This window comes from Paramisgurnus dabryanus, chromosome 17, assembly GCF_030506205.2.
Source record: "Paramisgurnus dabryanus chromosome 17, PD_genome_1.1, whole genome shotgun sequence".
NCBI classification, from domain to species: Eukaryota; Metazoa; Chordata; class Actinopteri; order Cypriniformes; family Cobitidae; genus Paramisgurnus; species Paramisgurnus dabryanus.
Genome location: NC_133353.1, coordinates 6,947,199 through 6,973,623, shown reverse-complemented (window position 1 = coordinate 6,973,623; position 26,425 = coordinate 6,947,199). Strand labels below are relative to the sequence as shown.

The 26,425-nt window shown below is 34.8% G+C and overlaps 1 protein-coding gene and 1 long non-coding RNA gene across 2 annotated transcripts in view; one reads left to right on the top strand and one right to left on the bottom strand.

Annotated features, from left to right (window-relative positions):
• The first annotated feature begins 1,189 nt into the window (after nucleotides 1-1,189).
• The window catches only part of akap6 (A kinase (PRKA) anchor protein 6), a 157,913-nt gene continuing 132,677 nt past the window's right edge, over nucleotides 1,190-26,425 (top strand). Inside the window, exons 1-2 of the mRNA XM_065253813.1 lie at nucleotides 1,190-1,316; nucleotides 16,864-17,246. Of these exons, the coding sequence (XP_065109885.1) occupies nucleotides 16,911-17,246 (336 nt within the window). The 5' untranslated portion in view covers nucleotides 1,190-1,316; nucleotides 16,864-16,910. The remainder of the gene's footprint in view (nucleotides 1,317-16,863; nucleotides 17,247-26,425) is intronic.
• Nucleotides 13,684-16,477, bottom strand: LOC135735355 (uncharacterized). The gene is made up of 2 exons (XR_010527502.1): nucleotides 16,168-16,477; nucleotides 13,684-14,756 (listed from the first exon to the last, which is right to left on the bottom strand). It is a non-coding gene; the product is annotated as an uncharacterized lncRNA (long non-coding RNA).

Genomic DNA, 26,425 nt, shown 5'->3' with positions numbered 1-26,425 from the left:
TTGAGGCAAAAGTAGTTAATAGTTAGTTAATAGTGAGAATTGTACCTTAAAAAGTGTGAACAGAATAAAGTTTGTACTGTTATATGATTTATTCAAGCTTAAAACCTATCATTTACTAAAAAGGATTTCCAGCCACTGATTTAGAAAGTAATAAGTAATTAAATACTTTTTGGAGAGGGTAATTTGTACAGTAATCTAATAACATGATGGAAGATGTAATAAATATAACTAGTATTGAGTAACACCCAACAATGATGAACTGCCATATTATAATCAATAAACAAGACAATAATCACTTAGATATAAAAATACAGTACAACAATTTGTTAGACAAATATAGCTATAACAAATAGGAAAAAATAACATAAATAAATATAAAAAAATCATCATAAGTCAAAGGTTTAGGTCAGCTGATAACCAATCATGTATCGATTAAGCAGAAAAGACTCATTGGTGTAACATCGCCATCCAGTGGTCGCAGTCGCATTACATTGCAATAAATGTTTTTTTTTTTTTTTGCACGTGCAAGACGCTAAATCTTTCCAATTATATCAGTTTACACTGTAGAAAGGTATACATCAGAATCAGATAAGTAAAATATCCTTCACGTCTTTACATATTACTTGTGAATTTACATCGAATTGGTGCATATCCCACAGTGAGAAACTACAAGGTGCTACTACAATGTTGCATGATGTTAAGGTGAGTTTTGTAACAACATGAAACCAATAATGAACGACCTTCTTTTTAATATTCCTGAGCTTTGTGTAGTTAATAAACTTTAGTATGAAAGAATTTAGCTAACGCTTTTAAAAGTGACTTAAGTGAGGAGAACAACGAACCGATTTATCCCAGGAGACAATAATAGCAAAAGTGCTGAGATACAACATTTAAACTATTGTTACAGATAAAACATATATTTTATACTAAATGTAGAGCTGTGAATATAAAACAAATATATTATACATTAAATGTTTCTCTCATGTGTGTATTTAAACGTGTGTCCATGTGCTTTTTGCGTGTTAATGCACACTAAAGGACACCACTATCTCCGTAGCATCTACATTCACACAGTTGTGTTTCCTCTCCTCTTATGTGTAGTCACGCCCCCTGGGTCCCCACAGTGGGAGCACCACCCCTTTCCAGCCAATCACAGCACAGCAAGGCCACTCCATCACTTCTCAGTTTCCAAGGTTACCGATCTGCTCTCCTGAAAGGCGCTACATCATCAGCATCCGTCCAGCGAGGGCTGCAGTATAGCAGGCAGGCACCTCCCTCACACACCGCACTGTAAGGAAAAATGGAGTAGTGTTATGGTAAGTACCCGGCTCTTGTCTTTCGCTGTTGTGAGCTACTGGTTGCTCTATTTTAAAACCAGACTAGAATGAGTTATAGCTGTATTGTATGTTAGTCCAGCTGATGGAAAATTAAAAAAATTATGGGAGAATGGTATGGCACGTTGCTTTGTTAAAGTGGCCTGCATAGGATGGACCAGCTGCATACACAAATAGTATAATCCATAAGGGGGACAAACGTATACATTAAAGCCTCGCAAAGCCAGGGGAGGGGTTGATTACTTTTTCAATATAGCTATTTCTGTCTACAAGGACAGGAATGTGAGTGTGATTTCTCCACCCACCGCACGCGGAAGCGTGGCCTGCTGTTTTCTTTCAACAGCCTCACGTCTGTGTTTGTATTAAGCGTGCTTGTGTACATGTCCCATTTGTACTCGGTGCTGCAGGGTGTGGAATGCAGGATTTGCTGGTTCATGGACAGATCTCTGTCTATGTGGTCCAATGAGCACGCCTGTGTCATTGCTTGGTCATGGTTTCGCTGTCTCATCATCACCTTGTGCTCAGACATACGCCCTGGTCCTGGTCAGCTTAGGTGATGTTGTTGGACGGATGCTTTGAAACATCAAGCATGTGTGTTTGCCAAGGTGTGGTGGTGATGCACTGCAGATTTAGAATCAGAATCAGAATTCATTGGCCTGGTGGAAAAGGAAATAGAGGCACATTATATGCTATATTAAGTACTTATTTAACTGTATATACAGTATACACTAAAACGCTATTTTCAACCCAGCTTTGAGTCAAAAATTTAACCCAGCTGTTGGGTTAAATATATATTTGACCAAACCTAGCATTTTGTTTTTTTTTTGCATAAAGGAGCTGCTAGTTTGAGATAATATGTCCAAAATGTGCTTATTTGATTTGTGATACATGAGGGCATACTCGTCAACATCTTGTTCATTTGATATCAAATTAATATCTTGTTAATTTGATGTCAAAGAAATTATTTTTTTTGTTCATTTGATGGTTACCTTTTGTTTACAAATAAACAAACTTTCTATTTCAAGATTAAACTTGGTTTTGCATCATGGATTTACAATATAGTTTCAGTTTTGGGCATTATTGAGAGCCCATACGATCCCAGCAAGCTATAGCCGTCATTTCATCATCTAGTTTTACAATATACCCAATATAGTCTGACCATGAGTAACCCACTTATGGCCAAAATAATCCTGAATTTGGTTACATGTCATTTTGCAAGATGTATGATATTCCATCATGTAAGCAAAGTCAACAGGGATTACAAGGTGTTTAGTTTGGTTTATTTAATTAATCTTTGGGCTATGGTTAGAGTTATGCTGGATTGACACCAAATGCGTAGAGGCGGCAAAAACACTCTATTCGCACGTAGTTGGGCGCTTGAACCTTTCGCTTCATTTGCGCATGAAAGCCGCACGCGAAATTCTAGTTCGAGACATTCACACGGAAATTTGCGTCATGGGAGGGGCTTCTGCGACTCGCTTCCTGTAATCACATCACTACTAGAGCAAGCTCCTAATAGGGTTAACACGGCATGATTTTCCGCCAAAGTTCAGATTTTTCAACTTGTGTGGCAACGCTCAATTCGCATCATTCGCGCGTCAATTCGCGTCATGCGTCGTGCGAATGAGGTGAATTCGTGTCTACCGCGCTGGCTAAACGCCTCTACCGTGGCTGGTGTGAACGAAGCATTAGACGTTTGTTAAATTTTCGCTGACAGCTTAAATGTTGTCTAGACTTCTGGGTTCTATTTTGACGGCCATTTTACATCTTTTAAATGAAAAAAAAAAGATTGCTGGGATATTGTTAAGTCTAAAGGCTGCCCTTAAAGTTCACCCAGTCTCAGGTGTGCCCAGAATGTGTCTGTGAAGTTTCAGCTCAAAATACCCCACAAATCTATTATAAATTTATTATAGCGTGTCCAAAATGCCCCTATGTGGGTGGGAGCAAAAATGCGCATCTGTACCTTTAAATGCAAATAAGCTACAGCTCCTCACTTCCTTACCAAGAGACAGGGAGTGCTTTTAGTAAAAATAAATCTGATTAATACAGTCTGAGACAATAGTATCTAGTTGATGGAGTAAAACACACTGAGGGTGGTAACTATGGTAATGCAGGACTGTAAGTGGGCGGAGCTTTATCAATGTGACCTCACATTGATAAGAGAATCAAAACGGCATGTCTAATGAGACTGTTTTTGTCCAAAGAGGATTAAAAATACAAGAAGTAGGTGGATTTTCACACACTGCCAATACACATTATGTCCAAAAACATTGTAAAAGTGGATTTTGCATAAAAGGGGCCTTTTAAAGTAACTGTGTTTTGTATTGTTAGGAATTGTCACTTTCTAAATAAACGCAAAGTATAGTCCAGTGCGACAATACGGTAATTGTGATTAAAAATCAATTGAAAAGGTGTTTTTTTCCCCCAGACTATAGCAACAAATTTAGTACCGACATAATTCACAAATTAAACTTCATTGTAATTGGAGCAGTCAATGTGGACCACTTTGCACATCCGTCATAACAAATCTATTCCCTCAGATCCTCACAAATATAAAACAACAAGGGTTCCTCACAGCATCATTTTTGTTTTATAAACATACAAACCGATGTTTTAATGTTATCTTTACTCCATATGCATACTATCTACAGTTGTCTAAATCTACTGTGATAGTTGTAGGTGGCCCTAGGCACTCTCACACTTGTGCGCACACAATCTCCACACCGCTGGGTTTTGGGAGAGATCTGCCCCTCCCTCTCCCGTGAGATCCTGGTTTTATTATGGTGATGAGGGTTTATGCTTAAAATGCTGGTCTGTGTGTGTTTGAAACTGAAAGGCAGGGGCGTGGGAGGGTAACAGACCCTTCTTTTCAACAAGCATTGACCCCTGTTTAATACAGACCTTGAATATGCCGTATAGCTGTCTGCTTTTGTCGCACCATTTGCTCAGAACAGAAAAATGTCTCTTTAAGATTATTGTGACGGACGGACCCGGAACGCTTGCTGTCGCAGGGTTAAGGTTTGTGATAGAGAGAGAAGAGGGTACAGATTGAGGTTTTTGCAGCATGTGTAAACAGGCTGGCATTAGTTTACTGAAATGTTGACTAGTTTAGCAGGTTTGTGCAGGTTAGCATGCTTACGTGACAAATTCTGAAACAGAGTTAAACGTAAAATAAACTATTTAAAAGTCTGCCACGAACCACAATTTGTTTCAGCTTTAAAACCAGTTGTAGATTATGATATTGTTGGCATTTTCTGCTGAAGCTCTCTGATCGTGATATTGCATCTCAGTTAATTTTAGATTTACTGTAGATTTCAGTTGGCCTGCGTCTGTATGGTTTACGCTTGCTATGTCATCATTCAAACATAATAAGGGCAGCTGCCATCTAATATTAAGACCCAGGGTGTGGCACCAGCCGGCCGCCCACAATATAATCAAATGTATTTCATAACAAAACCAACAGCTGGCTGCTCTATCTATCTGATATATCGTGACAAATCTATATTAGTGATTCTCTTAATGATGTTCCAAATATATATCACCTTTCAAAAAATACAGATTATATTGTGTATTTATTTTTTAAGTAAGTAATCAGATGATCCTGTTAGGCAAGCATCACTATTGCTATTGGAAATATCAAACATTGTGCTAATGAAACCACAAATCCAAATGGTTGACACAACCAGCTCATTCGACTTAAAACACATAACTGTATAAGTTTTAAGAATATAACAATAACTGTATAAGAATTAGGCCTGGGTAGTATATCAAGTTTTGTACAGGAAGGAAAACTGTATGTTATTTTCATCATACGCTGTTTTGATAAAGTTTATTGACATCTCATGAGGCTTTGACTTGCATGTAAACATATATGATACATCTTGTAAATACAGAGATGTATCATATATTGGCAGTCATCCCCAAAAATACTGAGATATGAATTTAGGTCAATATCGCCCGCCCAGCCCTAACAACGATTAAGCAGGGACCTGAGCCGTAGAGAATACTAATCGTCTATTTTGCCTGAGTCACCACATATATGTGTATAGCGTTTTCACACTACTTGTTGCTTTGGAGAAGCTTTACAAAAATCCACATTCATGTTTTACAGGCTAAAAGACACACAACCCTAGCATTGTGGTAGCAGGTTTGTGTGGGTTAGCACCACAATAGTTTATTGTAATAAAATTGATCAAATATGTCATTTCTCTCTTGTGGGGTTCAAAAAGGTCATGTTGTAGCAATAGTAATGAACTTGCAGAATTAGAGACCATGACCTTTAACCCCATTGATGATTTAAGGTTAAGTGTTACCAACACTGATCAGACACAATGACAAATTGTTTTGTAGATGATGGATTGTCTAAAGTGCACAGCGCACAGTCTAAACAGGCGTGTTCAAATCCACTTTTGCTAATTTAATGACGGGAAAAATGGTTTATGCACCAAGGGCACAGCCTTAAAGGGTTGTTCATATTCTCGTAATGAGTAAGAGTAATGGGTGTGTTTTGGGCGTAACCTGCAATAAACCAATGAGAGCCTCAGCTCTCATACCCTTTAAAAGTCAGTTGCACTCGCGCCATGCCGATTCCCTATTCAGATGGCACACTTTGTAAACTGAAAAACTAAATGGAGGAAGAAGACCCCCACTTTAAGATTGATGTTAAAAATTGCATTGTTTGTATTTGTATTGAATTTATTTTTTGTATTAAAACCTTTAAAAGTCGTTTTCTGTCAGTCATGGAAGTAAAATTAGCAGGCTTTTAATTGCTGTAAATGGATAGCCTACATGTTCAGTGTAATCTCAAAAAATAATTTACAAATATGCAATAAAACAGTTTGTTCTCTAAAAATACTTTATTTGTAACAAACAAGGGATCAATAATTTACAAACGTGTGGAGAGCCGAAACCTTTCAGCACTCGGACAGCGCCGTGAGCATTACTTAAAAAAGGTTCTCATCTCACCATATTCACAGGTACAAAGTCATCATATACAATAAATCTGTGGGGTTGCCTTAAAAAAAAAAAACATTTAATAATAGATGTAATATTTGCATTTGTTTAAAGCAAAACATTTATTTACTTACCAGGCTACAGGTGAAGCAGCTCTTTACGCATTATAACGTCTTATAATCGATACTCATTTATGTCCAAGAGATTCAATAATAATCTTTTACATTTTAATCCTTTTATTTTTATATTTAAAAAACATTTGTGTGCTGCTGCGCATCCACGTGTGTGATAAGCAAATGTGCGTTGTCGTCCCGTTTATAGGTGCATATTATTAACATGCTAATTAAATAACAAAACAACATCCTAACCCTAACTTTAGACTTTAGACCAGGTTTTAGTTGGTCAATGGCGTAGTCTATTTTAGTTGCATGAAAATAGCAACGCGCCAACAATGCGCCTGAACACACCTCGTTTTCAGACTAGAACACCCATGGGCGCATAATTGGGCGCACAACGTGGCGCTACACGTGAAAATCGTCGCGGGTGTATGATAGGCCCCAATGTCTGGCCTCATGTATTGACCCTGTCAGTTTTGATAAAATGCACTTTAATCAAAAGCATATTACCTGATTTTATCAGGGAAATCTGACAAAATGAGTTTTTAAACATCTGTCACTACAGTAAATTTGAAAATGTTAGTTAAATTGCCTTTCAAATCTTTTAAAAGTCACAAAAACTCACAAAGGTTTTTTAAGATGTCAAATAAATCTTTGGTGTCCCCAGAGTACGCATGTGAAGATCTAGCTCAAAATACCCCACAGATAATTTATTATAACATGTTAAAAGTGCCACTTTGTAGGTGTGTGCAAAATGGCAGTGTCGTGGTTGGATAGTGCAGATTAAGGGGTGGTATTATCCTCTTCTGACATCACAAGGGGATCCAATTTTCGATTACCTATTGCAGAGAATGGTTTACCAATACTAAGTTACTGGGTTGCTTTTTATCACATTTTCTACGTTGATAGAAGCACCGGGGACCCAATTAAAGCACTTAAACATAGAAAAAGTCAGATATGAATGATATGTTGCATTTAAATAATTGTAAAACTTTGTTTTTATAATGTTATACGCTTTGTCTGTGTTTCTTAAATATTTTAACAACACTCCCAACACTCTAAAATTATCTGGGTTATTTTTGACCCATAACGGGTAAATATTGGACAGAACACATGATGGGTTAAAAATAAGTACCTAATGTTGGGTTGGATGCTTAACGATTAATCGTGCTTAATCGTTAGCAGAATAAAAGTTTTTGTTTACATCATATATGTGTGTGAACTGTGTATAATAAATTTGTATAAATAAATGTACACACATGCATGTATATGTTTTAGAAATGTTTACATGTGTATATACATTTGTATATTTATGTATAATTTATATTATATATAAATATAAATACTTAATATATACATTTTTTCTTCTTAAAATTATACATGAATGTGTTCATATTTATATATATATACATATACATATGTATACATACATATTATACACAGTTTACACACATATGTGATGTAAACAAAAACTTTTATTCTGCTAACGATTAATCGCGATTAATTGTTTAGCATCCCTAGTTGTTGTTGTTATGCAACAATGGATTATAATAACCCAACAGTTGGGTTAAAACAACCCAGCATTGGGTCAAATTTAACCCAGTGGTGTGTTCTGTCCAATTATTGGTCAAAAATAACCCAGTCATGTTTATAGTGTATATGATGCTCAGATTCAAACTTGCAGAGTCACACAGGATATTGCTTTGTGCTTCCATCATAAACTCTTCTTTTAAAAGGTACATGTAGACATTGATATCATTTTTTTATATGTGGTTTTGGTAAAAAAAAAAACATTTGAAAAAAAAACAAATATAAAGGAATTCAATAGGTACCGTCAACTGTGTGCATTGTTTATCAAAAAATCTTCTTCATCATTTATCACAATACTTCCTTTATTTATGTTTTTTTCTACTATGGAAGTCAATGGTTACAATCAGCTGTGTGCTTACTATCATTTATTAAATATCTTCTTGTGTTCATCAAAATAAGATGAATAAGAATTTGGGTGAACTATCCCTTTAAGGCTGTTATGCATTTATAATGTGGTTTCAGTTTTATAGGCTCATATAATTTGTTTGCCAGCCAGACAGTAATACATTGAGAATTTATTATGTGAAAGAGGAAATAAAACAAAATACTGTAGCAACTTACGTTACAGTCCTTGTTACACACACATTACATATGAATGTAGACATTATTATTCCTTTATTCTTCTTTATGTTAAATATATAATGTAAACTGTAATAAAACAATAAATAATAGAACAAACATTCTTCCATCCTGTCTACAAAATGGTGGTGTTACAGTTGTGAGGTCATTGCGTCAGTATAATAAATTATTGAAGTTTATCTGATCCTTCACAGATGTGGCCGGTACAGTGTCACATGTTCATTGTTTCATTGGTCATGTGTGATTATCTCTGTGACTATAAAGACATTGAACCTCTTTACGTGATTCTGCCTATGGATTATGTGAATTATGATGATTTCTTTTTATTTTACATGATAAACTCTGCCGGACTTAATGAAGTTACAGTAATAACACCAGGTAATAATGTCATTATTTTAATTCTGACCTCAGTGTCTGATATGAAAGTTAAAGGTATTTTTTAAGAAAGAGAGAGAGATGATTGCTAAATGATAATACATTCAGCTTTGCATTCTTTACTTTTTCTTGCATTCTTTTGGGCAATTTGATTCCTGACTGCTGTTCAAATTGTGTGGTTTGTTGAGATATTGTACTGTTACATTAATTGTTTGGAAATAATAAAAATGCAATAAGATTTCAGGGTGGATAACCGCTCAGAAACACACTGGCAAAAACGTAATAACCACAAATTGTATCATTAGACAGTGTAAAAGTTTACCTTTCTACAGGTATACACTCCTGGCTGATATATTACAGCTCTAAAGCAGAGATAAATATTAAAGAGGAGATGGCATTTAAATGGGTTCAAGTGGTTAAATGTTAAAACTAGGGCTTCCTATAACGATAAGTCACGACTAATCGTTTGCAGAGTAAAAGTTTTTGTTTAAATAATATATGTGGGTGTACTGTGTATATATAAATACACACGCATGCATGTATAATTTTAAGAAAACAGTATATTTATAAAATAAATATTTATATTTATATATTATATTAATTATATATAAAAATGTATATACACATATTTTTTTTTAAAATAAATACATACATATGTGTGTGTGTATTAATTAGGACTGTCAAAATATTAATTGTGATTAATCGCATACAAAATAAAAGTTTGTTTGCATATAATATATGCACATACACGTATACATTTGAGAAAAAAATTGTTTATGTATATTTTTATTTATTTATATATAATATAAAATATATTAAAATGTAAATATTTCTTAAATACATATATGCATGTGTGTATATTTATATATATAAAATAATTACACACAGTGCATATATTATACTAAAACAAACTTTCATTTTGTATGCGATTAATCATGATTAATCTTTTGACAGTATTTATACATAATTATTATACACAGTACACCCACATATATTATGTAAACAAAAACTTTTATTCTGCAAATGATTAGTTGATTGATTAGTTAAAACTGAATTTTTAAATGTATAATAAAGTGGCATCTATTTAGATTTATGTTTTTTAATTCTTTAGCCGTGACAAAGTATAAGCTCAGTATTTCTTTTAGACTTGAAATATTAAATGTGTATTTTTTGTGCAATTGATTTACTGTATAACTTAAAGTTTCTTTAAAGGCCTTTGAACGATCTCATCCGCCAGTGGTCATCCAAGAGAAAGTGTTTTTACCTTTACATTTGACATGCTTTAGTTTTAAAGCCTATTTATGTGTTGCATGCAAAAATAATCTTGTGATAGGTTTTATTTGTTTTTTTTCCTCTTAGTTTGGCTCTGTTTTTATGGGAAGGTATAAAGAACATTTGTGCAGGTGGTTCAAACCTCAGCAATATGTCTGCTTGTAGATACAATAAATAATTCAGTGGATTTGGGCCAGAGAGAAGTACTACCAGCTGAGAGTTTTTAGTACAGCCCTGCTGTCTGGATTCAGACTTTACTTATGACTATAATGCATTTTTACATGAAGACGTTGATTTTTCTCTCTCATTATTCTCTCTTTTAATCTGCAAAGTGGTCAGCTGCTCAGAGGTATAGTGTGTTTCTCAGAGGTTCTCATTCATACGGTAAACTAGGGTGAAGTTTGATTAAAATATCAACTTTTTAGGAGGAAACAGACCCATATCTATTATCAAGGCATTTCGGGAGTAACATCCGAGACAATGTAAATGTGTAATATCATTCATGGTCAGTTATGTGTTAAAGTTTACTTAGGGTTGGTAATGGCTCAGATCTCTAACTGATCTATAATGATAGTGATGCTTGTCTTGAATGACAAAGCTCAGATAATTTTTTTATATTTATTTTGGGCTCTTGAAAAATGTAAGCAGCACAGATTGAGACTTGGTTAAATTATAAGTCTTTGATTAATTTCGGTTTAATCTCTGCACCTCTCTTTCACTGTAGATGGGGTCACTCTTTCATGTGGATCAGCTTTACTATTATTCAAGTCATAGTGCCAGTCATAGTGAATCACAGGCTGACTGGAAATAGGTTTTAAATGCAGTTAGAGGGTTTAATGTGGAGTTATGGGATCACTAAAGCAGCACTCTGCAGAGATTGAAGTCATCTCACACGGCTGTTATTTAACCCCAGTCCTGCTGTACATGTCTGTATTGATTTCAGTTGACTTATTTATCTAAACCAGCGCTCAGCATGAAATACATAAAGCGAACATACAGAGATGGCAGCACCAATATATTCACAAGGACATTCTGCATAAAGGAGTCACGTGAATCTGAACTGAGAATACAGTTTATACATATATGCTTTAGTTATTGATGAGAAAGACGCTTTAAGCTACTTGCATGATGTATTAAAGGGCACATATTATGCAAAATTCACTTTTACAATGTGTTTGGACATAAATGTGTGTCGGAAGTGTGTGAACACAACAACCCTACAATCAAAAAATATTTTTAAATCCCCATTATTCCAAAGCAGTCTTATTAACTCCCCGCCAGCCATTTTTTTTTTAAAGTTGCCCATCAGCTTTTTTGAGATTTTCACAAAAGTTTCACAAAATGCCTTTCAGGAAAATTTTCTTCTAAAAATATATAAACAAACAAATATATAAAATGAAAGAACTGCTTTCACACAAACAACAAACAAACAAACAAACAAAACGGGAAAAAAACTTTTCATCCTATCTATATTTTTTTCTCTGCTTATAAACGTATTTTATTTTATAAACTCTTAAATATTTGTATTTTTCTTTAAAAGTATAAATGTTTTAGCAAAAATTTGAAATAATTGCATTTTCTTGAAGGAATTTTGTTGGAGATCAGATTCAGAACGGTTATTACAACATACACAGAGTTTAAAATGAGTAAATAATGTTTTTGCTTCAGTTAGTTTAAAAATTGGGTAAATTGCCCATCTAGTGGATAGTTGTGGTATTGCAGATTAACAAAAAAATTAACCAGGAACACGTTTTAAATGCAAATGTTTTCTCGAGATAACTCGTCAATGGAGAGAAAAGAGTTAAACGTGCTTTTTTGATTCACTTATGTGATGTCACACAAACAAAGCCCCGCCCATAGCCACTGATTGGCTGGTTAATTTTAGCCAAAAGCTTTTAAAAATGTTTTTGTAAGCACATTGTACCACTAATGCTGCTAAAGATATTGTCTCAGATTGTATTAATCAGATCTATTTTTAACAAAAGCGCTCACTGTCTGTTGCTAAGTGAGTGAGAAGCTGTAGCTCATTTGCATTTAAAGGTACAGACATGAAAACAGCGCGTTGTGCTCCCACCCAAATAGGGGCAATTTGGACGTGCTATAGCAAATGATATATGGGGTATTTTAAGCTGAACTTCACAGACACATCCTAAGCACACCATAATATGTGCCCTTTAAAAATACTAAGACCATCTATATGTCCAGACAGAAATCGTTTCATGAGATCACAGATTTGTGGGCAAAAAAGCAGTGCCATGCAGTGTCTATTATCGGTCCACTCATAAAAATGGACAACATGCACAGTACATGGAGTTGATTTGATCCCATTCAATTCAGTGTCACAGGAAGTTCTCTGTTATGGATTCTGATGTAAACTTTTTGTATATCTATAATTATATAACCAAATATTGGGAGTAGGACAGAGTAAAAAGTTTGGTTCGACCACTATTTTGTGATCTACAAATGGTTTGCGAATCAGTTTGATTGAAAAAGAATGAATTAAATTGAATGATTTGTTCGTGAAGCATAACCAGCTTGTCATGTTTTAAATGTACATTACACATGCATGTGATACGCTGATCTCTTGTAATCCTTTAACTCGTACACCTGCGTGCTTGTTTCTCATGATTGAGATTTACAGACTGTTTAGACAAATGTGCAGACACATTAAAGCAGACGTAATCGCAACCTTTTCAGGTTTAATGTCATCATTCCAACGAATCGGTTTATACAGCTTAATTTCTGCTTTAGCACGTCTGAGTTGTAAATGGCACAAAGTCATGTTAATAAATCATGAATAATTCATTGTTTTACTGCGGTGTTATCTGTGCGAGGGTGTCACATACTGCTGAAACAGCAGATTAAACACACACGCATGCACGTACGCACACACACACTGGATCATTCACGATATTGATTTCCAATCGCTGACTTCCTTTCTGCAGTAGCCTAGATATTCATTGCTGGTGAAATAACCTCATACGGATCATCATTGTTAATGTTTAGACTTATGTTTGTTACCATCACAGGTCTATGTGTGAGGGGAAAATGACCTCATTTGCTGATTGTGACCTGTACAATATAACTCTTACACTGAAAAAAATGATTCATTCAATTTAATCAATTTTTTTAAGGTAAGCGGTTGCAATCAATTTATTTAAGCTACATTTAAACAAAAAAAATGTGTTGAACTTAATCAATTTTATTTAGTAACCCTAGTATAAAAAAGCTTAGTAATTTCTGCCATATTTAATTGTGCTACATTCTCGTATATTATTTATTTATGACTGATGAAAAATTATTAATTGAATTTAATAATTTTTTTTAAGGTAAGTGGTTGCAATCAATTTATTTTAGCTACATTTAAATAAACACATTTCATTGACTAACTTTCAACATTTTTAAGGAAATTGTTTGCAATCACTAACCTTAAAAACAATATATAAAAATGACCCTTAAATGGCTTTGCAAATACACCAAGTGGTAAGTTTAATGTTATTCAGCAAATGTAGTGCATGTTCAATAACAATTTCTTTGTGTGTACAAGTGTTTAAAACAAGTGCTCACTGCACATTCACAAAATATAAAATAAAAAAAAACACAGATGGAAAGAGGCCACAATGTTTGTGAATCAATAAAACAGCACAAAAGTCAAAAACAGTAGTGCTGACTTCACACATTGCACAATAATTATTTTTAAAAAAAGTGTTACATTTTTACAGACAACAGTTATGAATCATTAAAAGCATTATTAAAATGTTTAAAACTACGGATTCCCAGGTCTTAAATGATAAACAGAGTAGACTGTGACATCTGGACTAACATTTCATGCTGAGCATGCACATACATGTCTGCTACAACATTTCAGTATTAAAGGTGCAGTGTGAAATTTTTAAGAGGATCTTTTGACAGAAATGCAAAATAACATACAAAACTATATTATCACGGGTGTATAAACACCTTTCATAATGAACCGTTATGTGTTTATTGCCTTAGAACAAGATCTTTTCATCTACATACACCGAGGGTCCCCTTACATGGAAGTCGCCATTTTGTGCTGCCATTTTTTTTACAGAAGCCCTTAAAGGACAATTTTTTGTTAAGTTGTCTCCAACGATGACATGTTTGTCCTTCTCTATGTGTTTCAAAAGCGAGAAGTGAGCCGTGGACTAAGCCGTTGGTTGCAACTCGCAACCTCACCACTAGATGACGATAAAAATTACACACTGCACCTTTAAAACGTTTTTCAGTCCTTGAATTTTTGGGGAGAGCTTTAGAATCCATCTGCATAATGCATTTCTAAAAAATTTCAAAAAAGTAGTATTTTAGTTCTTTGGGGTACGCCAAATTAAGCACATAGATTGTACCCAGCATCAATGCAGGCTTGTGCCACAGATTTGAGCTGCTCAAGAATCATCACTCCAACAACGACTCCAATATCGTCATAGTCGCCAAGAACACCTTCTTTCTTTTTGATTACACATATGTCCATGGTGATGTTTTCCAGGTCTTTCAATAAGTCATCTTGTTGACTGTCCTACATTTAAATAAAAATAAGCTGTTATTAGAGATTGTTCTGATTCATAACACTTTGACAAGTCTACAGGCAAGGGTAATTTTACAAAAACTATGACACCCCTGTTGCCCATATATTATACAGTGCCCTCCATTAATACTGGGACAGAGTGCACACTTTGAGCTGTATTTAGAGGGTATTCACAAATTCCAATTTGTCTTTAGGATTTAGGAATTACAGTCGTTTAAATGGGCCAAACGTAATGGGACAGTTGAGCTGTAATGGACATGCATTTTGTATTTGTTAAATAATTTCCTCATATATGAAGCATGTTGTGATCTAAAGTTGAAGTTTGGTATTTGGACGCTGTGGCTGTAAACAAACATCATATACACAATTCACGTCAATAAAACAACTTTTAAGCGAACTGTCCCATTATATTTGGCCCTGAAATACATTTTTACATATGTAATAACATATCCCAATATTTATGAAGGGCACTTTGTGTGTGTGTGTGCGTGTGTATATATATATATATATATATATATATATATATATATATATATATATATATATATATATATATATATATATTTATATATATTTATATATTTATATCTGTGTGTGTGTGTGTGTGTAAGCAACTCAGAGAAAGCGAAAACATAGTGGAACTGCAGGTAAGCACTGCAGCTTTTAAATTTGGACAATTGATAACGAATTTATCGTGACGTGAATATTAAAACACGTTATGAGATATCGCCACTGATATATTTATAAGCAGCATGCAAAAACATCTCTCTGACACTTTAAAAAAAACTTTTATATAGTACTGGCAAGCACAAAGTCTCATATTAAGCGAGTTAATAACAGACAAGGCCAACATCAGAGCCAGGGAATTCCTGTCAGAGATGTAGCCCAGAGAGGGCGGTGGTCAGTGGGGCGAGTAAACACTGACGTCCGCTCTCTGGTTCTCACGTACCGTAGCTTCCTTAAGCAAACGTTCAAACAGGCGCTCTCTTAACTTATCGACTGAATATTTGAATATTATACATATATATTCTCGACTGAACTAATCTTAAAACTACATCTTGTGACAAAGAAACGCTAATATTAAGAAACGGCTTGTTATGAGATTCAAAACAGCCGAGTGAAATCCGTGGCGGAAGAAAGTAGTTCCCAAACAAAGTGGCTTTTAAAATAACTCTGTTGTTGTTTTCTAGTTTTCGTTTTTCAAACGTGTGCCGTCGAACTGTTGTATAAAAGCAATTTCGCTCTCGGAGTCGTGTGGTATTTGGTTAACTTATATCGTCACGGCTGTGATTGCCTCCAGCACTCTGCCTGGAGGAGCTCTTATAAACGGCGTATTTTAAGTATATAAAAATATTCACGGTAAAAAAAAAAAAGGTGCTGTATTACATGAAATATTACTTACTGTGCAAATAGACCGACTGAGCAAAACTCCGGGGCTGAAATATCCCGTCTTCCTTTCCCACCGTCACCGTGAACCTGACTGGAAACTCCTTTTAGCACCAGGGAAAATGTGCATTTGTGCGCATGCGCAAAGAACCAAACTATTTTTTTAAACTGAATTTAATAAATTATAATGACTTGGATTTAAAGCACATATAGTTCGCTTAAAACCTATTAATATATACTAATTAAAATCAAAAACTTAAATAAAATTATTAAAACTAGCTAAATTGAATTATGCTTCATTTAATTGGGGCCATAATCATTTTTTTCAGTGTATGATGACTGCATCATTCATTATTCACATCCTTGTTACAGTAACTAATGTGATTTCTTTTTTCTGCTGAACACAAAAGAAGATATTTATTAAAAAAAACAGATCTGGGGCACCATTGACTTCCATAGTATTTTTTTTTTGGAAGTCAATGGTGCCCCAGATCAGCTTTGTAGAAAAACAATGTATTCAGCAGAACAAGTAAATGTATACAAGTTTGAAACAACTTAAGGATGAGTAATTATGATAACAGAATTTAATTTTTTTTGTGAGCTATCCCTTTAAGAGCATTAACATTATAATAGTTAACCATTTCTTAAAGGACAGAGTAACATTTAAGACACTTTTTTAAGACAATTTTTTATTTTGTCTCCTCCTGTGCAGCTAAACCAAAAATCCCCATCCTCCTCAGGACCGCGCTGTGTTTCGCCATGAGCATCGCCATATCGCCAGTAGCCAGTGAGGCTTCTTCCCCTATGATCACCTCTGTGACCCCTACCCTTGAACCCTGCCCGGATAAGCACGATGACTCAGAGTTGTGTGGATCCGGCGTTAGCGAGGATAGGATGACCCAGAAAAAAGATCGCTACAGCAGGTACCAGAAGCCTCCACCGCTGCACACAGGGGCCGACTGGAAGGTTGTGCTCCACCTGCCAGAGATAGAAACCTGGCTGAGGGCCACGACGGAAAGAGTACGAGATCTCACACACTCTGTGCAGCAAGACAGCATTAATAAACACGTGGATGTACATCTGGTACAACTCAAGGTAACAGCATTCCTTCTCAATATGAGATATGTCACAGTGGTGTAGTCATATGACATGAACATTATTATTGCCTTGTAACTATTTTGAATGTTGGGTTATGTCACAAACTTCTGGATCAGGATGCCAATAATAATCATTTATGACAAAAAATTAAAATCACAAAATATGGAGATACGAGATTTTGAAGGGACAATTTGTCTTAGTGCTGGGCAAAGATTAATCGCGATTAATCGCAACAAATTATTATATATATATATATATATATATATATATATATATATATATATATATATATAAATTCTGAAATAAATATATGTATGTGTGTGTGTGTGTGTGTGTGTGTGTGTGTGTGTGTGTGTATGTGTGTGGTTAAATATACATAATAATTACACACAGCACACACACATATATTATGCCAAAAATCACTTTTATTTTGTATGCGATTAATCGCAATTAATCTTTGCCCAACACTACTCTGTATCATGGGATTTTAAAGTCTTTGTGAATCTGCCTGTCATGTTAATAATACACATTATATACACATACAAACCTCCTCTGTGGTTTACGACCTAACTTTTACCACCCTAGTTACTTAGTTAGGAAAATACACGGAAAATTCATCCAGGATCATTCGATTTTTGGTTCATTCACACTGCCAATGATTTTCAGAAATCTGTGCGTGCATTCATACACATACTGTAAAGAACCCATAAAGACACGTAATATTTTTAAAGGGACACTCCACTATTTTTGAAAATAGGCACATTTTCCAGCTCCCATAGAGTTAAACATTTGATATTTACCATTTTGGAATCCATTTAGCGGTTTTGCGCTACCACTTGTAGAGTAGCTTAGCATAATCCATTGAATCTGATTAAACCATTAGCATTGTGCTAAAAAATAGTCCCCTGCTATTGAAAGTTATTAAGGGGACTATTTTCGGGCACTGCGTAATATCATTGTGCCTCCTGCAGCCAGGTTACGGCAGCAAAGTCCTTGATTATTACGCCAAAATGAGAGTATAGTTCCTAGCCATATCTGCCTAGAAAATCGCAACTTTTAATTTCTGTCGGTCTTCAACCCTGTATCATGAAATTATGTACCTATAGTCACGTAAATTTGTAACTCAACTGTTGGTGTTTGCTTTAGGAAGTCACTTTAAGTATTGGTTTATACCTTTTTTCATGATTTATTTTATATATTTATGATTTTTAAACCATTGTCGCCTGTCATTTTATGTAAATCTAACCCTAAACGAAGCGACAATGGTAAGAAAATAGGACAAAACAGTTGAGTAACAAATAGGTGACAGTGACACGTAAACAGAAATGCGTGACATGTTCACACAAAAAGGCGGAAAAACGTGTCAGTGTAACGGAAAAGACTCACAAATTTACTTGACTATAGGTACGTAATTTCGTGATACTGGGTTGCGGCCTTAGTACACGATGTTATTACAGAAAAGTCAATTTTTAAATAAGAAAAAATATGGAAACTCTTTGGTTATTTTTGATCGCGATGCTAATGGTCTAATCAGATTCAATGGATTATGCTAAGCTATGCTTAAAGTGCTAGCGCCAGACCCGGAGATCGATTCCAAAACAGTACAAATCAAATGTTTAATCAAAATATTTCCAAAAAAAGTAGAGTGTCCCTTTAAAATCCTGAATTTGGTAGTTATTTCCACCAATCTGTGATTTCTTTCTCGAAAAAACCACATGCATTTTTGTTTATGACAAGATCATAAGGAGCGCATGAATGGTCTCAGCTTCAGCACGGATAGTGACGAGCTCCCTGATCTCTGCTTCAGTCCGGTTTGAAGACATTTCTCGTTGTGAAGTTGATCTGCGTTTAAATTCCTTTGTCAATGAGCTGAACCATAACTTCTGTTTGCGATGACATGCGCATCCTCACTACGGCAAGTCCCTTACGGCATGTCTCTGCCCCTTGTTCACACAGGATGTTTTCTGTAAATGTTACGGCAATGTTACTAGGTTTTCTGGGACCGAAGGGCTGTGTAAATGGGGTTTTAGACATTATTCCTCATATTGATATTTCCATAAAAGCCCTATAAAAATGCCACTTTACTATAATACAGTTAAGCTCTTAAGATTAAGAGATCTATGTTGTTTATTTAAAAGTCAGCTTGGCTATATGTTGTCTTTGGTTGGTTGAGATGTTTTTTTCTGCTTCTGTTGGACTGTCGGAAAATCCCTCTTTGTATTGTTTCTGTGAAGGATCCTGTGTGTTTCTTGCTGAATTCAGTGTTTTTTTTTCTGTGTGACTGAACTCTTTGTGTTTAGTATCAGCAGACAATGAGTCAGTCTGAGCATCACACATCAGATTGAGTATAAGAGAGCTCAGCGTCCACATCAGTGACTCACATTCTCTCTTCCTTACTTCTTATTAAACATGAATACATCCTGCGACATAACACAATGGTCTACATGGAGAAAGCTTTGGACATGAAAGTAGCTAAATTTGAGCAGAACTGGGTCAGTAATCGAGAAAAAAATTAAGTACATATATTGGCTCCTGTTTTCAAAATACAGCTACAGCTATAGGTAAAATGGCATCAAAAGAATTCATTTTGTGCAATTGTACTCCATCATTTTTAGGCAAAATGTGATATGACAATGGTGCCACACCAATCAATATAAATTAATATTTTTATTGATACCAATAACATAATATTCCATTTATTGTTTTTTTTTCATGTAACATTTTCATGCATTTTTCATGAAAAAACAGAATTGTTTCTGAGGGAAGATATCACGCGAAAAAATCTGGCCAAGACTGATATACTTTGCAATAAAAAGACATTACAGTTAAGAATTTTAAGTCTCAACGTGAAGATAAATTTATAAACTGGTATATGGTACCATTTTTATAGTTCAACCGTATTTTGTCGAAAAGGCATCATGATCCTCAGACACCCACCTCCCTTGTAAGCAAATACTCGCCTGTGTATAGATAATTATAAATCTTTATCGTGAAATATCTTGAAAACCTTATCCAACACCTTTATCACCTGTTTTCCAATTCATCTAATCAGAATTACAATGTAAGAAGTAATCATCAGGCGGACATCTCTCACTTCCTTTAAATTATGAATTATTTACCAACTTTTTACGGCTTTTATACTCTATATGGCTTTTAAGACGAGTCAAGTTTCAATTGTCAATTCAACCATGTACACACAACACAAGACTAAATTAAATGTCAATTTAATCTGGGTTTCTAAATTTTTTAAAGAGGAAACAGACGGTTAAGGACTGGTTTCTGTGTCTTTTGATATTATGTATAAATCAGACACTGACTTCCATTATTATTATTTTTTTTATTTCATTTTGTCTGACAGATTCAAATACTTTGTATGTTGGCTATGACTTTCAAGTGTACAGTGCCATCTAGTGCAAAAATGTGGTAATGTACTATGGTTTGCGTATATAGCCAAATAACATGCCACCTACAAAAACACATACAGTATCATAATAAACCAGTGGTTCTCAAACAGAGATGTGCCATGAGGGCCCCAGTTTTACGACATTTTATAAAATACATTATTATAAAATGAAACCTCAGAAAAATAAGGCTACTAGCCAACAGCAATAAATTGTATAATTTAATATGTTTAGTTTAATTAAAATGTTAAGTTTTAGATTGTTTTATGTCAAAAAAAAATGTGTTAGGGGGCCACGAAGGGATACAAGGGGGGCCACATGCCAAAATGTTTGAGAACCACTGCCATAGACATCCATTTCGGAATATTTGTCCAATTAAGTTTTATTTATTTATGTCTAATGATACATTGTAAAAATTGAAAAGTTGTATCAACAAAATTACTTCAATTCGTAACAACCTTAAAAATATAAGTAAATCATTTACAGTCAATTTTATTTATTTTAACATTTATTGCACCATTTCTATAGTGACATGAGGCAGAATAATGACCTTTGTGTGTATCCGAAACACTTTTGTATCACTTTCTGACTTGAGTTGAGAACCGTGGCCATAGATGGATGAAAAGACAGACAGACAGACAGACAGATATATAGATTAGGGTGGTCCTTATTTTTCAACTTTTAATAGTTAATGCTCTCACCCCACCAATATGTTTGAATAAATAAATAAAAAATGACGCATTTTTTCCAATATTAATTTATATTTAGAGGTTGTTCAAGACCTTTGAAGTTTAACACATTGGCGTATTATGTGATACTTTGTGCTAGCATGTATAATTGTTTAATAATATATACTTATGGCAGCAATGGACTTATTTGACCATGCTTCATGCAATTAAAACTCCTGTTTTAGTTGTGATATATCTTTCAAAGCAAGAAAGCTTCAATGTGAATGAAGCACAATAGACAAAATACACTGAGACAATGGCTGAAGCTACACGAAGCAAGTCCGCTATATGGTTACTCGGATCAGCAGAGACTGAAATAACTGAAACAAAGTTACCCTCCAAGAGCAAGTTTTATGTGTGTTGTGCGTTTTTAAATGGTACAGTTTTTGCAAAAATAATGTGATTTCGGAAATATTCGAAGGCTTTGAGCAACCTCTAGATATTGTAGGAACTATTCAAAATTTTGCACAGTGTGTTTTTATTGATATCCTAACACATTTAGGGGGTGAGAGTTTAAAAACATCACACTTCAAAAAAAAAATTTCACCCATTAAAAGAACCACCCTAATATAGATGGTACAAATAGACAGATATATATTAGCGTGCAATGTTGAATGTACATAAATATATTCAATAAAAACAGTATGCAATGTGTTGATGTAGTGTTAGTGTGGTGTTAGCACTAACAGTTGTCTATAAAATGTGGAGAGCGAAGATACACTAATAGACATCAGCGTGTGTGCGTAAGCGGGATAAGCACACAGCTGTGATGTCCACATTCCCCATTGAGACGCACCCGTAAAACAATGTCTACAGAGAGAGAGACACACCCTCATTCATTAATTACATTATATATTCACACACGTAACTCGCTCATACACAGGCTACATATGACTCAAACACACGTATAAAGCTTGTTCTTGTAGCTCAACTGGTAAAGCTTGTGATAGCAGTGCAAAGGTAATAGTTTGGTTGTTGATGCCTGAATGCACTGGATAAAAGCGTCTGCCCAATGCATGAATGTAAAACAGGTTTAGACGCAGACACTTGTGATTTGACACATGCAGTGACCCAGTATTTCTTACATCAGTATTTTTACCCGGCTGAGATCAGATGAGTGCATGTGCATGTTTATTTAGAATGATGTCATCTCTTGAGAATTCAGGGAATTCAGTCTCCTCATCTGTCATCACTTCTGCAGAGAGATTTAGAGATGGTAATGTACAGAATAACGGATACTGCTGGGACATTTCTTAAAATGATATTTTGAAAACTTTGTGGCTTTCCATTAGCAGAAAGAAATCTCTACCCATAGTTCCTCTTTCTTGCATGCTTGTTTAATATTTAGGATAATTTATTTTGAGACTAGTTAAAGGGTAGCTGTTTCAATTTATTTAGCAGATTTAACCAAAAATCAACCTAAAATATGTCAGTGAAGTCTGTGCAGATACTTATACTTGTAAGTGCTATATTTGAAGATTTCGTATTTCTTTTTAAGTCATAACCTCGAAAATCTGTATACATTAGCTTTTAACTGCTAGTTTTTTTATTTTTTATAAATGATGCTTTGTTAGTACCGACACAATTTACATTTATTTATTTAACACTTAAATCCAAAGTGACCTGATTATAATGAAATATGGAAACTTTTAACATTATGTGAACAATAAGTACAGTATAAGCTAATTTTTCAAGTTCGAATAGTATTCAATCTGGGGTATTACACATGATATCAGATGGTAATACCACGGTATTTTGATCTCGACTGGACCATGCATGATACTGTATCATTTAGTATTTACACAACCCCTCTTAAAGAGACATTCCACTTTTTTTTTAAAATAGGCTCATTTTCTAACTCCCGCTAGAGTTTAACATTAGATTTTTACAGTTTTGGAATCCATTCAGCAGATTTCCGGGTCTGGCGGCAGTGTTCGAATTGAAGGGGGTCTGGGGGGGTCCCGGACCTCCTATAAGCCTTAAGGGACCCCCCATAAAGCACAAAAATATAAATTAGGGGGGTCCCCTGGTTTTTATTAAAATTAAAATACTACATGAATTTAAAATTCTCATGTTGCGTGTCACAAAGCGGAACTGTCTTTATTTGTCCCAATTTCGCAATAAACTAATTCAAATGACTTCTGTCTGAAATAAATAAACTCGCAAGTGCGCCTCATGCTGTTTTCTGGAGGAATTGACAGACAAACAGTGGCAAATCTATCCTCTCAGTCTGACGGCTGGTCCACCCAGTCACACAAAATATTTTATTGGGGAAGCAGAAGAAATCACGCTTAAATGATAATAAATGATAGTCTCTTTAATACTTAACACCAGGGCACATAAATTCCACTTGAGCGTGTTTGTGACCAACCCTCATTGACGACAAGCACACATACGCGCGTTTGTGAGCGGCATTGACAAGTACATAAACCTCTTTGCGTGTTTGCTGTGATTGTTTTTAATGATAGAGAACACGAACCATTTGATATTTCAGATTAAATAAAACTTATCACTAAGTTAAGCAGATCTTACTTGTAATTGTCATCTATGTGACGCGACAGTCGGCACTCAGCAGCACATCATCATTTCAAATCCGTTTACAAGATGAATTCTCTTGTTATGTTAAATATGAAGTTTACATTGCGTTGTAAAAATGATGAAATTATCTTCATAAGTGCTTAATTCATAATGAGAACGTATTAATACAAGCTTTTTTATGCTGCTATATTATATAACAAAATAAACAATACATGTCATTTTATATACAAACTATAATTCTATCTTGACAAGAACATTATCTGCTTCATGTTGGTCAGGTTTAATTCAGAGGACTCATTGCTTGGTGTATTCATTTTCATTTTAAGCCTTTAAAAAGTAATTATTTTAGATGCAATTTTGTAATATTTATAGCTTAAATTATCTAATATAATTTTTAAAACATTTAAAATCATTTTGCAGAATTCCGCAGATTTTTCCAAAACATTTCCAGAGATAAAGCAAAAAAAGTCCGCATATTTCGTCTGGCCCTGTTTATCGCTCAAATACGCATCATTCAGAAATAAATAACTATATTTATAGAAAGTATCTTTTGCATGTGTTTTTTTAAACCTTGCAAATGTTAACATGCAAGCGATTTTAAACAATTTGAGCGGAAGATGTTAAAGTGGGCTGTTTTATGTGCGCAAAGACAAGGACGCGTCGCGCACACATGCTTATATGGACGCAACACTCATAAGCGGACGCACGGAGACGCGCGATTCCTAAAGCATGCAAACACAAAATTATTTGGAAATACCACAGTCTTGGCACCTATTCTCATAAAAACATTCAGTTATGTTTTAAAGTAAGTGCAATCAGTTCAGAAAGAAATCTGTCATTTATATTAATTAAACAACAGAAAACAAAGGAAAATCACTTCTGTATCTAAAAACAGATTAATTATTCGATGAAGAAGACAGTGTTATTATTCATTTGATTCTATTTATGTACCTAAATATATCTTACTTTATTTGTAACTTTGTTCTTTTCTATTTTTTTATGCTCATAATTTCTTAATTTGTTCTTATGTTATTTTCCCACCCCCAGTTTTCCTGATCTGAAAAGTATTCGATCTATGACTCAAAAAACGCAATGTAATCCATTTAACCACTACTATACTGTATAGTAAAATTATGTAATTTAAAAATGAGGTCCACCCTATTTCACCCGTATTCTGTGTAAAATTTCTGCCCTTGCCAGTGTTTCACACTACTTTGAGGGGTAAAAAATGTTTTAGAGTTTGAGTTAAGGGTAATTTGGGGTTTCTTTGATTAAGACCAGGATCAGATGATTACTGATCAAGGACGATCACATCTTACTTTGTGAAATCACAGCGACCCTATGATAAGGGGGTGGGGCTTGGCCAGGGGGTGGGGCTTAGCTAGGGGACCCCCCATAAGCTTTGACATAATTCGAACACTGGCGGTACCACTTTTAGCATAGCTTAGCATAATCCATTGAATATGTTTAGACCATTAGCATCGTGCTAAAAATAAAACCAAAGAGTTTTGATATTTTTCCTATTTAAAACTCTTCTGTAGTTACATCGTGTACTAAGACAGACTGAAAATTAAAAGTTTTGATTTTCTAGGCAGATATGGCTAAGAACTATACTCTCATTCTGGTGTAATAATCAAGGACTTTGCTGTCGTAACATAGCCATGTTACGGCAGCAAAGTCCTTGATTATTACGCAGCAGGCGTAATGATATTACGTAGTGCAGAAAATAGTCCCCTTAGTAACTTTCAATAGCAGGGGACTATTTTCAGGCACTGCGTAATATCATTGCGAAGAGTCAAGTTTTAAATAGGAAAAATATCGAAACTCTTTATTAATTTTTAAAGGAGATGCTAATGGTCTAATCAGATTCAATAGATTATGCTAAGCTATGCTAAAATTGCTAGTGCCAGACCCGGAGATCAGCTGAATGGATTCCAAAACGGTAAAAATTAAATGGTTAACTCTAGGGGAGCTGGAAAATGAGCATATTTTCAAAAAAAGTGGAGTGTCCTTTTAAATCTTTTAAGTACATATAAATGCAATTAAATTATGTAATTCAAAACTCATTTCACTTATTCTGTTCTGTGTTCCTGTAGCTATGCAATGCAAAGGTCCTTGGTTCAATCCTCAGGAAACATACATAATGATAAAACGTATAATTTGTAATGCTTTAAATTAAACTGTAAACTGCAAATGTATTTACCGTTACTTAATTCACATTTGTGCAGTACATATCAAAAATGAGTTATGACTGGCATTGATGCAAGCCACATTGCAATGACCTTCCCTCTCCAGATACCCCTCGAATGCCCTACCCCTCTCATTCCCCCCAGCATCTGTCCATGCTGGTGTGTTAGACAGTGACAGCGGCACGAGGGCTTTACGAGGGAGGGAGAGGTCAAGTCCCAAAATAGCCCCTAAGTGTGATGAGAAAGCCCCTCCTCGAGAGGAAGAGAGAGAAAGAGAGAGAGAGAGAGAGAGAGATAATGGAAGTAACAGACCAGTTCAG